Genomic DNA, 12,479 nt, shown 5'->3' with positions numbered 1-12,479 from the left:
CGAGCTATGATTGCACCACTGCGCTCTAGCCTGGCAACAGAGTGAGATGCTGTATCAAACAAAACAAAACAAAACAATAAGCAGATTCCGAAGCCAGAATCTTGGAGGTCTCGATCTCAGTTCAGCACGTTGGGGGTGATCTTCAGGAATTCGTGTTTGAAAATCTCCCTGTTTGGAATGACTTGTGCAGATAGATGGTAAGACTGGAGAGAAGGTGGCAATGAATTTATCAGGGACCTCAAAGAGGACACATCAGAGAGATTTGGGGGTGAAGAATGGAGAAATGGTCGTGGGGAGCACAGAGGACAAGGACCCCTCTTTCCCATTCTATCGTTTAGGACGAATTGCAGGAGGCATACCCTGTGGGTAAAGATGAGAATAAAGTGAAATCAACACGGGAAAGGCAGGTTTCAGGTTTTTGTAACCGGAAGGAAATAGGCAGAGATAAACGGGCATCCTTACCACAGACTCTTCTTGCGAGGAGCTCACTGGAAGGCAGTAGGGAAGTGGGGGCAGAGTGTCGGCAGAGTTGAGGCTGATCTATAGAGAAATTAGTTGATGTGATGTGAAAGCAGGGAGATGAGAAGGGTAGAGGACGTGGTGGTTGAACGTGCTCATCAGTGACAGCAGGTTGGGATTCTTTATTGCTTTCAGGCTCAGTGTGGGGTGCTGTGCTGTCAGGGGCTAATACTTATGAGCCAGTGGAACGACTCCCCAGAGGTCATGTGGACTAAAGTAAAAATAGTGGGGGTGGCTTTCTGATCTTCTCCCAACAATGCTGATGTCCTGGAGAGAACAGAAGTTAGCAGAAGTTCTGGAGAGAATGAAGGGAGAAGGGAGGAGGGGAAGGAAACACTGGCTAGTGAAAGTAGACAAGGAGCACTCCCAACACATGCTTAATATGAAACACTTATAAACAAGAAACTAGTTTTTAAAGCTGACACACAGCATTCAAACTTGGAGGCCACCGGCCTAACATACCAGGTGTTCTACTTTTCGAGATCTCTAATTACTAGATCCAAGTGTTCTCCCTGGGAAAGGGCAATTTGTTTATGAATTCATGTTCTATAGAGTCACAGCCAATTCCTTCTTTCTAACATGTACACCACGTCTCCTAGGCATGACTCTCGTTTACTTATTAAGAAAAAACTCTGCCTCCAAACTGCTTTCAGATGGAGAAGCTGCAGAGAAGATAAATGGCTCATTCAAGGACCAAAATCCAAGACACCATGACGCCTTCCTCGGCCAGTGCTCCTTCTTCTCCACCTCCTTGCCTGCATCCCTTAACAAACGTTCTTTTCTGGGAACTTGGACACCTCTTGAAAAGATGAGGGGTGGTTTATGGTAATTCCAGGTTGGATGATTTGGTTTGGGAGAATGCCGTCGGTCACAGCAATCTCAGCTCCTGGCAGCAGAAACCTGAACTTTGTCCCCATTCAGTTTTGCCATGCTTACCTCTAACAGAAAGTTCTGTTACAAAATACCAGAATACCTTTCCAGTAGAGGTTGTGACACTGAGTTCCCATCACAGATCCTAAAACGCAGCCTCCTAGACTTGGAGGCAGTATAACATACAAGTTAAGAGCCGAGCCCTGGACTCAGACAGACCTGGTATGACCTTGCCTCTGCCATATGCTGATATTGTGGAAGAGCATTTAATGATCTGGAGAAGTATAGACAATCTCTTAAGGGAAAGAGTGCAATAGAATATGATCCCATTTTTGTTCAAAGACATGTTCCCATGGTGAAACACCACGTAGAAAGCTGTACATCAACTGGTATCTGTGTTTCTAGGTAGTGGAAACTATTTCTGTTATTCTAGGATTTCTTACAATGACATGTTCATTCACATATTGATTCATCACCAGTCATTATCCCTTCACTCATAGAATGCCTTCTATGCTACAGATACTACCACATATATTGGGCATACAATGAGGGGAGATGGCAGCTAACCAGGTCTAGGCTGCACCTCCATGAAAAAGAGACTTATAATTGGGGGAAAAATGATTACACATGTGTAGACAGAAAGCTTATACTTATAATAAATCAGTGAGATTCCAAAAATTAATGGGAAAAATTATGTATACAAAAAGTATAATGAAAGAAAAGAGAAAGCAAGGGGTGTCACTAATCATTCTAAGATTGTTTCTCCCAAAGAACAACAATCCCCAGGTACTAACATCATTGCTCATTCTCATCCTGTCTTATTAAAATAAATAAAATCAGAAATGGCTCAGCTGTCAAAAGGTCTTCTGCCACTTTACAGAAGTAAAGCCAGACCATGGGCTATCGATCACTGGGAGAGCAGGAGAAAAGATTCCCTCTGGTTTCTTCCACTTACCAAGTGAATCACCAGGAACGAAAAGGACCAATTATTTAATTAAGGGGTGACTCCTAATTGTGTTTGCTGTGTGTCCCCTCTCACAAAGCCCATACCTCTCATGGAGAGAGAACCCTTTCCTCCTAGCGCGGAGTTTCCAAGTTGCATCTCTAGGCCCCAGAATCCAAACGTGTCTGCATTTAGTTCTGTGTCTCTTCCCCTATAGGTTGTTGGCTGGGGTTCACGCCTCTCTGAACCCTGCTGGCTTCTAACTGATGAATGAATCAGGACTCACAGGGGGAGCATCTTGGGATTTAGTCACCAGCCCACTGTCAGCAAGAGCAAGAGCCACCCTCAGAGTCTGGAACTGGTGTTGCCAAAGGACAACAGAACTCTGCATTCTGTTTAGAAACATTTCACTTTGGCTGGGCATGGTGGCTCATGCCTGCAATCCTAGGACTTTGGGAGGCTGAGGTGGGTGAATTTGAGGTTAGGAGTTCAAGACCAGCTTGGCACACATAGTGAAACCCTGTCTCTACTAGAAATACAAAAAATTAGCCGTGCATGGTGGTGGGCACCTGTAGTCCCAGCTACTCGGGAAGCTGAGACAGAAGAATCGCTTGAACCCAGGAGGTGGAGGTTGCAGTGAGCCGAGATCGCATCACTGGGCAACAGTGCAAGACTCTGTCTCAAAAAAAAAATGTATTCCTTTTCAAACATTTGCAAAGGGAGTAAGAGATTATAGACATCTCAAAACCCCAAATCTCTTATGGAATTGCATAGTATTTATGAAACTAAGAACTCATTTGGGAAGGGGAAAATTGGTTTTAAAATTCCAGTAATTCTTAAGTTTTGCTTCAATTTCAAATGATTAATAAGTATGTCTTAGGAACCATCATTAAACATTCTGTACCAGTTGGGCTACTCAAATATCTAAATCTTTAAACATGTATAGCAATTTTGAAAAATAGAGAAGTTTTTCAGTTTAGATGAACAATAAAATATTTTGTCAGAAAGACTCCTTTTCCATATACATTCATTGGCAGGAAACTCCAACACAGGAAATTTACTGCTTCTGATTGAACAACATCAAATTTGTAGATTTACCAGAAAGCCCGTCTCAATCTGATTAGTTAGCCAAACTGGGAGTTCTGTTTAGTTCTCCTAAACATTCTGTAATTTCCTGGTTTCTCTGCATGTCCTGGCCTCAGCCCTGCTGTGCTCTGGCACTGACCCATCTCTGGCCACCATGCTCCTCCACCAGCCTCTGCAGAGCTAGTCTGACCCTGCTCATATTCTCACGAGAGGGTGACCTGTGTGCCCCCGGCACCCCCTCCATGACAATACAGCAGACCAAGAGCCCACCCTTCTCTGCCTGAGAGCTGGGCACGTCCCCAGCTGGGCTGCCATTTTATCACATCACACCCTCATCCAGGACCAGGCTGGGGCAACAGAAAGTACCCCCCTCAACACTGTCCCCGCCCCCCCGGCTCAGGAGTCAGCTGAGAGAAAGTATTGCCTAATTGGCTAGGCCAGCGGAGCAGGGTTTTCCTGTGCTGAGAAATCTCAGGATATCCAGACAGAGGGGTAGAAAGAGACTTCCAGGCACACATGAGATGCGGTGGAGCTAGGCTGTCACTTTTAAAGCTTAATGACTTTAGACATGAACACACAGGGACTTCATGTCAGAGGTATCTGCCATGCAGCCCAGCAGGGCGCATCCTGAGGGAATGACCGGGACAGTCAGGAGCTGGCTGAAGAGCCACCCTCACTCCACACCTTCCAGCAGCTCAGGTGCTGCCGTCGAGGGGCTCCCACTCTCAACTCCTCAGCCTCAGCCCCTCAATGCTGGGGAGCAGAGCAGGTCCCCTGCCCTGACAGCTGCCAAGGCACAGCAAACCTGTCTTGTTCCCTCTGGTTGCACAACTGGGATAAATGACCCGGGATGAAGAAACCACTGGTGTCCAGGAACTTGTCTTAGACCGTTTTGTCGGGGAAATGACCTGCAGGGACTTTCCCCAGGGACCACATCCAGCTTTTCTTTCCTCCCATGAGCCCAGCAGGGAAGGCTCAGTATAAATAGCAGCCACCTCTCCCTGGAAGGCAGGAACCAGCAGCTCGGCTCCAGCACAGATCAGGTGAGGAGTATGCCAAGGAGTAATTTTTAAAACTTTTTCTGTTTTCTCTTTCCCAACAAGATTATCATTTCCTTTACAAAACAGTCATCCTGGGGCCTACAACCAGACCATTCTGAAGGTGTCTTACCTCCTCTGATCTAGGGAGGTAAGCAGGATCAGGCCTGGTAGTACTTGGATGAGAGACCACCTGGGAATACCAGGTGCTAAAGGCTTTAAGAATGAAAAATAGTGATCCCCTTTGTGTTCATCCTGTGTGAGTTCTGTGCTGGGCAGAGGGAACCCATGGTACACGGGTTGTGGGGAATTATAGGCTGCTTGAGGGAGTCTGGTCATAACTCCTGCCTTCCTCCATCAATGCTACACTGGCATCCTCTTACACAGTCAGGGCTGATGGGTTCAGAACCGAGGGCTTCTGGCGCTGAAAGAGGTCCTGTTACAAGGTTTCCTAGATGAGCCACTAAGATTCTAATAAGAGCCAGTGGAAATCACCAGGCTCTCAGAATACAAGTCCCAAGGGAAGGTGTTCGGTTCTTGCAGGCGACTGCCTGACCTCTCCTTTCATTTCAGCACCATGAAGCTTCTCACGGGCCTGGTTTTCTGCTCTTTGGTTCTGGGTGTCCACAGCTGGTTTTCCTTCATTGGCGAGGCTTTTGGTGGTAAGTCTTCAGAAGGTGTGCAGGATTTCTGAAGAGAAACACCACCTGGACCTGATAAAATGGAGGAAATGACGCTTTTGGAAGGCTGCTTTTGAACCGGAGAGTTGCTAGTGTCTGCGTTGCTAAGGCCTGCCATGAACCAGTGTTCGCTGGATTGCCCACCTCGGTCCTTCAGAGCTGCTGGGAATATCTCCTTTCCCCGTAGTGCAGGCTCTCAGGGTGTGTTCAGTGGATCCATGTTTCAGAAGCCGCTGCAAGGTTTATCAAAAATGCATGTCTGGGGGCATAAGGGACAGAGAATCCAGTAACAATGCACACGGGTACTTTCATGCTTTCTTAAGGTTTGAGCCACTGCCTTAGGTCGTGCTGCTCAACAGATGTGTGGGAAGCTGCTAACCAGGTCAGAGGGTTGAGGATTATTGTCAGTCAGTTACTCAGACAAAAAACAATCATCCTTCCCAGGAGCAACTGAGCTGTTTGTTTTGAGTATAAGATGCAAAATAAGGTCTGCAATTGGTGTAAAATATCCCTCAGCACAAATTGCGTAAGAGTTTCACTGAGGCTGTTGACACTTCTGTCTTCTTTCTCCTTCCTCCTTCAATATCCTAGTGGGATAATGTCCAGGGCGCTTTAGCCTCGCTCTGTCAGGGGCTCCCTTCCTGGTTTGTTCTGTTTCCTTTCCTTCCCCAGCCTTCTTGACAGGAGATGGGAACTGACGTGCAGCAGCTCCCACAAGGACCAGAGCATTTTCATTTAATTTTAGAACGACTCTGTGAGGCAGGCATCTTCCCCTCTTTGAAGGTGAGAAAGCTGAGGCTTAGAGCAGCTGAGGCTGATGCCCAGGAACTTACTGCCAGTTAGCAGGTAGCAGAGCAAGGGTTTGAGCCTGGCTGTGCTTGAAGCCAGAGCTCTTGCCAGGTAGATGCATCACTGATCACATCCTAGAGCTTGATGGTTATGAATCTCAGCCACTTCTTGGAGGCACCTGAACTACTCATGCCTGCAACTCCCCAACAGAGTCTGAAGAAACTGTCCTGGGGCGTGACCTGTGCATTGGAACTTTCAGTTTCTCTCTGGGTGATTAGAAAGTGCAGTCAAGGCTCACACCTGTAATTCCAGCACTTTGGGAGGCCAAGGTGGGTGAATCACTTGAGGTCATGAGTTCCTGAGCAGTCTGACCAACATGGTGAAACTCTGTCTCTACTAAAAATATGAAAATTTAGCCAGGCATGGTGGCAGGCACGTGTAATTCCAGCTACTCAAGAGGCTGAGGGAGGAGAATCACTTGAACCCGGAAAGCAGAGGTTGCACTGAGTTAGATCATGCCAATGTAGTGCACTCCAGCATGGGTGACAGAGCCAGACTCTGTCTAAAAAATAAAAATAAAAAAGAAAAAGAAGGTGCAGCCAAGGCTAAGCACCACTGCTCTATTGCTTCCTCAAGCCACCCACAGCAGCAGTGCACTTATTGAGAGTCCATTTAGGGACCTTTATGCTACCAACAGTCTCTGGAACTCACGTCACAAAACTGTGTTTTCCATTTGCAAGTACATATACGTTAGTAGTCAGGGCAGAAGTGCTCTGTGTCTGCCACCTTTCTCAGCGTCAGTATTTTATGTCACCACCTCATTCATGTGCACTCCTGGATCTTATCATAAGCAGCTTTATCAGGGGACCTGGAGAAGCCAACTAGGATAAAGGAACGTGCTTCTCAACCCGTGGTATCCAGGGCTGCTATGATCACAGGCTGAAAGCTTGAAGTCAGTGGAAGATTTGTCCTTCTTTCATTCCTCTTTAAGGGATTCTCAGAGTCTTTATGTTCTCCTGACGTCCCTTCGGTCTGGCCTGGTCTGGCCTGGTCTGGTCTGGCCTGGCCTTGCCTTGCCTTCCCTTGCCTTGCCTTTCTTTTCCTTTCCTTTCCTTTCCAGGGGCTCGGGACATGTGGAGAGCCTACTCTGACATGAGAGAAGCCAATTACATCGGCGCAGACAAATACTTCCACGCTCGGGGGAACTATGACGCTGCCCAAAGGGGACCCGGGGGTGCCTGGGTTGCAAAAGTGATCAGGTAACTGAGCTTCTGGGATACCAGGGCTGGGTGAGCAGAGCTTGCCTGCCTTGAACTGTCAGGAGGGAGACAAGCTCCTTGTAGAGAAGTTAGAGGTTGCAGCTCCTCCTCCTCTTGCCCCCTCTCTGCCTCTGTGCTCATTGTGAGGGTCTGAGTGGATGGTGGGAGTGAGTGATTCCTCACCCTCTGTCTCTGGACACTGTTCATCCAGCCTAGTGGTGCCCAGCCTGGCTGAGTGGGGCCGTGCCCAGGCAGGGTCAGTGTTTTCACCCCTCCTTCCTTGGCCTTTCTGAGCTCCTCCCAGAGCCCTCCCTTGCAGTGTGGAGAGTGGGAGGGTGAGCTATTGCTCACCTGCCTGGTGATTAATCTCCTTCTTGCATGCCTGGACTACAGCGATGCCAGAGAAGATATTCAGCAATTCTTGGGCCATGGTGCAGAGGACTCACTGGCTGACCAGGCTGCCAACGAATGGGGCCGGAGTGGCAAAGACCCCAATCACTTCCGACCTGACGGCCTGCCTGAGAAATACTGAGCTTCCTCTTCACTCTGGCCTCAGGAGACCTGGTTGTTAGCCCCTGGGCAGGGATACAGAGTCATTGAGCTCTGTGTCCACAGAAGCTGGGATATGGCACACAATAAGCATCTAATAAATGCTTAAGTGGTTGAATCTGTGAAACAGTGTGTTCTTTTGTTGTGTACTTCCTGTTTGGTACAAAGGGTAAATCATTGCACACCAGGGTGCGGGGTGAGACTAGGCCTGTGTGTTTAAATGTGAGGAGACATTCTTAAGTGTCACAGCACAGACACCTGCATCAACCCCTCCCCAAATCAGACCTCTTTCTTCCTCTAGATCCCTGTGGTTACACTGTTGCTATTTCCAGTCCCTTCCTTGTCTAGGCTCCTCATTCCCTGTCAATTATTCCTTGTTCCTTCTCTGTCCTCTTTGTCTCCTACCCGGCCCAACCTGGTCTTCATTCTTCAGTGATCTCTGTTTCCGGAGGCAGGGGACACAGACAATTGGATTGTGAAATCCTGCCTCAGTGTCTGCCACCTCAATTTTCCTTTCATTTCTCAGCAACACCTACAAATCCAGGTGTTAATGAATTTCTGCTCATTCCATCTAAAAAACACCTCCAATGCAGTTCTGCTCCACTCTATTTTCATTGTCTTCTTTCATGTCTAAATATGTAATGTGACTCCTTTTATGAATGTTTTCTCACAGTTTCTGGACCTTAACTAGATCAAAATTGTTGAAGTGGTGGCAGTGAAGAGAGAGCCAGAGAGAGAAGAACCGTTTGATCAGTCAGGGTCCCTTCGGGAGACGGCATCAGGCAGTAATTTGAAAAGGGCAATTTTAATATAAGGAGTTATTAATGGATAAAAGCATTAACTACTGAGAGTACAGAAAACAAGAAGTATAAATTTGAGATTGGGCCCCTCACAAGATTGAGATCTAGATCTTGTTGGAAAATATGTATCCCATTGGATGGCAGATAGTTTACTGGGTACTTCAAGCCAAAACTAACAAATAAGAGCTCCACTGAGGTATTAATGAAACTTGGCAGGAAGCCGCCCAGGGCGTAGCTTAATTCTGAGAATGCAGCTAGGGATCCTGAAACTCATTTGGGAAGCTGACTGCATGGGGGCAGGAAGTAGGATGTTACTAACCCCCTGGGAAGCCAGCTGTGGAAGTGGCAATGCTCTGGACTGAATTGTATCTTCCCAAACTTTATATGTTGAAACCCCAACTCACAGCATGGCTGTAATATTTTGTCACAGCAGCCCAAGCTGATTCAGATGAGTGGGCTTTTGGCAAACATCACGGATGTCCTACTGAGGTGCCACATAAATGGTTAGGAAGCTGCCTTGGCATTGGAATGCCACTCAGCTCTCTGCGGTGAGTGCCACTGGGTGTCCTGCACAAAAGAGCACCACAGGAGCTGAAAGGAAGCAAAGCACATGAGATTAGGAAAGGATGTCTTCATCTCCTGCTTTTTCCTCTAGCACCCTCTATGGGTGAAGATTAGCATCATGCCCAACTGGCAAAGGAAAAATGTTTAGAGGGTCCAACTCTAGCATTACACATAGGGCAAAGAGGGGTGGGTGGAGCTCAAAATAAATAAGCCAACAACTGGTGTACCCCTTTTATGTGAAAAAGGAATTCAGGAGGACTCCTAAGGCAAGAAGAGTAGTTAGAAAATTGTATTTACAGAGGAAACACAAGTGTATTTGTTAAGGAGGAAGATAATGTATGGATATAAAGTATAACTATTTATAAGAGAACTTTCTCATACATTTCCCATAAAAAGACACCAATGGGAGTGTAGGTATAGGAGGTATAGGAGGTTTGAGTCTGAGTCTCAAAGATGTGTCAATGCCGAAACAAGGCAAGGGCAAGATAAATAAGATGAAGGAGAGAGGGGTGGAAGACTGGCTCAGGGGAGCAGGCTCAATGCACTGCTGAGATCAGGGGTCAGTCTAGTAAAGTCTGAACTGATCCCAAGTTGTAAAAAAAGACTGTAAGGCTATGATTAGGATGTTTACAATTAGATTTCCATCACGAGCACTGAAGTTGTATATTTTGGGGGGCAGGAGAAGGAGAAAGGGAGGATAAGCAAGAATGGCTTTCAAAGTCAAATAAAGCAAGCTTTCAAAGTCTTTTTAGATACACAAAATTTGTAATCAGTATACTATTACTAGATATAATACCCTGAAGCAAGATTTGGTTACAGAAGTTCATTCATCAGTCTTTTAAGAACCAAATCATTCCTTTTCTTGAAATCCATAATTTGAAAACAAATTTAATTCGATATAATCCACAGGTTCAGAGAAAAAAAGTTAAAAAACAGAACAATTTTTTTAAATTAAAATTTTATCCAAGAAAAAAGGTGCTTGGTTTACCCAGGAATTTATAAGTTTGTAAAATCACATCTAATCCCTATGCTCTGACACACCCAAATACCTTTTATTAATTATTTGGTTTTCTTCAGTAAGAATTAACATGCTTCCCTTTGTTAGAAAAGTTTGAGAAAGGGAAACTGAATTGCTCTATGTTATAGGTGTGTTTTGTTTTTTGAGACAGGGTCTTATTCTTTCGTCCAGGGTGAAGTGCCATGGAGTGATCGGTTTGTGTCAGTTTGTTACATTAATAGATTGCATAGTGGTGAAATCTGGTTTCTTAGTGTAACAAACACCTGAATAGTGTTCATTGCACCTGTTCTCAACTCTTGGTCCCCTTCCACCCTCCAGCTTTCTGAGTCTCCAGTGTCTGTTATTCCACTCTCTATGTTCATGTGTGCACATTATTTAGCTCCCATTTATAAGGGAGAAAATGTGATATTTGACTTTTTGGGTTATTTCACTTAAGATATGGCCTCTAGTTCCATCTATGTTGCAGCAAAAGACATGATTTTATTCTTTTTTAATGGCAGAATAGTATTCCATGGTGTATATGTGTGTGTATGTACACACACCCCCACATACACATACACACACAAACACATTTTCTTTACTCAATCATTCGTTGGTAGACACTTTGGTTAATTCTGTATCTCTGCTACTGTGAATAGTGTTGTGGTAAATACACGCATTCAGGTATATTTTTTATATAATGATCTATTTTCCTTTGGGTAGGTACCCAGTAGTGGGACTGCTGAATCAAATGGTAGCTCTATTTTTAGTTCTCTGGGCAATCTCCATACTGCTTTCCATAGAAGGTGTACTAATTTACATTCCTGTGAACAGTGCACAAGCGTTCCCTTTTCTCCACATCCTCACAAACAGCTGGTGTTGTTGTTTTTTCACATTTTATTAATAGCCATTCTGATTTGTGTGAGATGGTTTCTCATTGTGATTTTAATTTGTGTTTCTCTGATGACTAGTGATGTAGAGCATTTGCTCATATTTTCTTGGCCATTTGTATATTTTCTTTTGAAAAATGCCTGCTCATGTCCTTTACCCGATTTTTAATGGTGTCATTTGCTTTTTTCTGGTTGTCTGAGTTCCTTGCAGATTCTGGGTATTTTTCCTTTGTCAGATTGGTAGTTTACAAATATTTTCTCCCATCCTGCAGGTTGTCTGTTTACACTGTTGGCTATTTTTTTTTCTGTGTGGAAGCTTTTAAATTTAATTACATCCCACTTGCATATTTTTCTTTTTGCTTCATTTGCTTTTGAGATCATAGTAATAAATTCTTTCCCTAGGCCAATGTCAAGAAGACTTTCCTAGGTTTTCTTCTAGAATTTCTATAGTTCCAGGTCTTACATTTAAGTTATTAATCCATCTTGAGTTAATATATATATATATATATATATATATATATATATGTAATGGGAGATATAAAATTTCACTCTTCAGCCTATGGCTATCCACTTTTATCAGCACCGTTTATTGAATAAGGTATCCTTTCCCCAGTGTATGTTTTTGTTGACTTTGTCAAAGATCAGTTGCTTATATGTATGGGGTTTTATTTCTAGGTTCTGTATTTTGTTCCATTGATCTCTGTGTCTATTTTTATACTAGCACCATTAGCATTTATTTAATAAGTACCTATTGTGACTAAAGGAACCCAGGGAATGTCAACCCAAAATATGGCACCCTGGTAGCCTGATTATTTTAAAGGCCCTTGAAAGGCAGCAGATACTGGATGAGGCAATTCTCTTATCTGCCTTATGGCTGCATCCCATCAAAGAGAAAACAATTGCTTTCCACCTGCTCCATGAAATCTCGTTATACTGGAGAAGATGACTCAGGAATACAATCACAACGGTATGGACTTTTTCAAAAGATGACACCTGCTTCTCAGGCTCATTCAAATTTCAAGAAAATCATTTTACAAGTTAATTTCTATCTCCCAGGTCCACTCGTTCTTCCTAATAATCATTTATGGCATCAAAACATTTATCTGCATTCCCCATCTTCTCCTCCCCTATGAAGAATAGCATATAACCCTGTTGGGTTATTGAGACATCACTCTCCTATGATTTTCCCCCATGCATGTTAAAATAAATGTGTATGTCTTTTCCTCCTATTAATCTGCCTTTGTCGGTTTATTTTCAGCTGAACTCCAGAGAGTGAAAGAAGAAGCTTTTTTTTTTTTTTTTTTTTTTTTTTTGAGACGCAGTTTCGCTCTTGTTATCCAGGCTGGAGTGCAATGGCACGATCTCGGCTCACCGCAACCTCTGCCTCCTGGGTTCAGGCAATTCTCCTGCCTCAGCCTCCTGAGTATCTGGGATTACAGGCACGCGCCACCATGCCCAGCTAATTTTTTGTATTTTGAGTAGAGACGGGGTTTCAC

At 44.6% G+C, this 12,479-nt stretch overlaps 1 protein-coding gene across 2 annotated transcripts; it reads left to right on the top strand.

The window, feature by feature from the left end:
* The first annotated feature begins 4,428 nt into the window (after nt 1–4,428).
* Nucleotides 4,429–7,859, top strand: LOC103796238 (serum amyloid A-1 protein). 2 transcript variants are annotated; one of them, XM_017977947.4, is made up of 5 exons: nt 4,429–4,461; nt 4,546–4,606; nt 5,029–5,117; nt 7,045–7,183; nt 7,577–7,859. In XM_017977947.4, exons 3-5 carry the CDS (start codon nt 5,033–5,035, stop codon nt 7,713–7,715), a joined length of 363 nt encoding a protein of 120 aa, XP_017833436.1. In that variant the 5' UTR covers nt 4,429–4,461; nt 4,546–4,606; nt 5,029–5,032; the 3' UTR covers nt 7,716–7,859. The 2 variants fall into 2 exon arrangements, with proteins under 2 accessions (XP_017833436.1, XP_009006032.1); XM_009007784.5 differs by lacking the exon at nt 4,546–4,606.
* The last annotated feature ends 4,620 nt before the right edge of the window (nt 7,860–12,479 follow it).

Source organism: Callithrix jacchus, chromosome 10 (genome assembly GCF_049354715.1).
Source record: "Callithrix jacchus isolate 240 chromosome 10, calJac240_pri, whole genome shotgun sequence".
In the NCBI taxonomy this organism is placed as follows: domain Eukaryota; kingdom Metazoa; phylum Chordata; class Mammalia; order Primates; family Cebidae; genus Callithrix; species Callithrix jacchus.
Note: the sequence above shows the minus strand (reverse complement) of the source record. Positions and strands in the feature narration are given on the sequence as shown.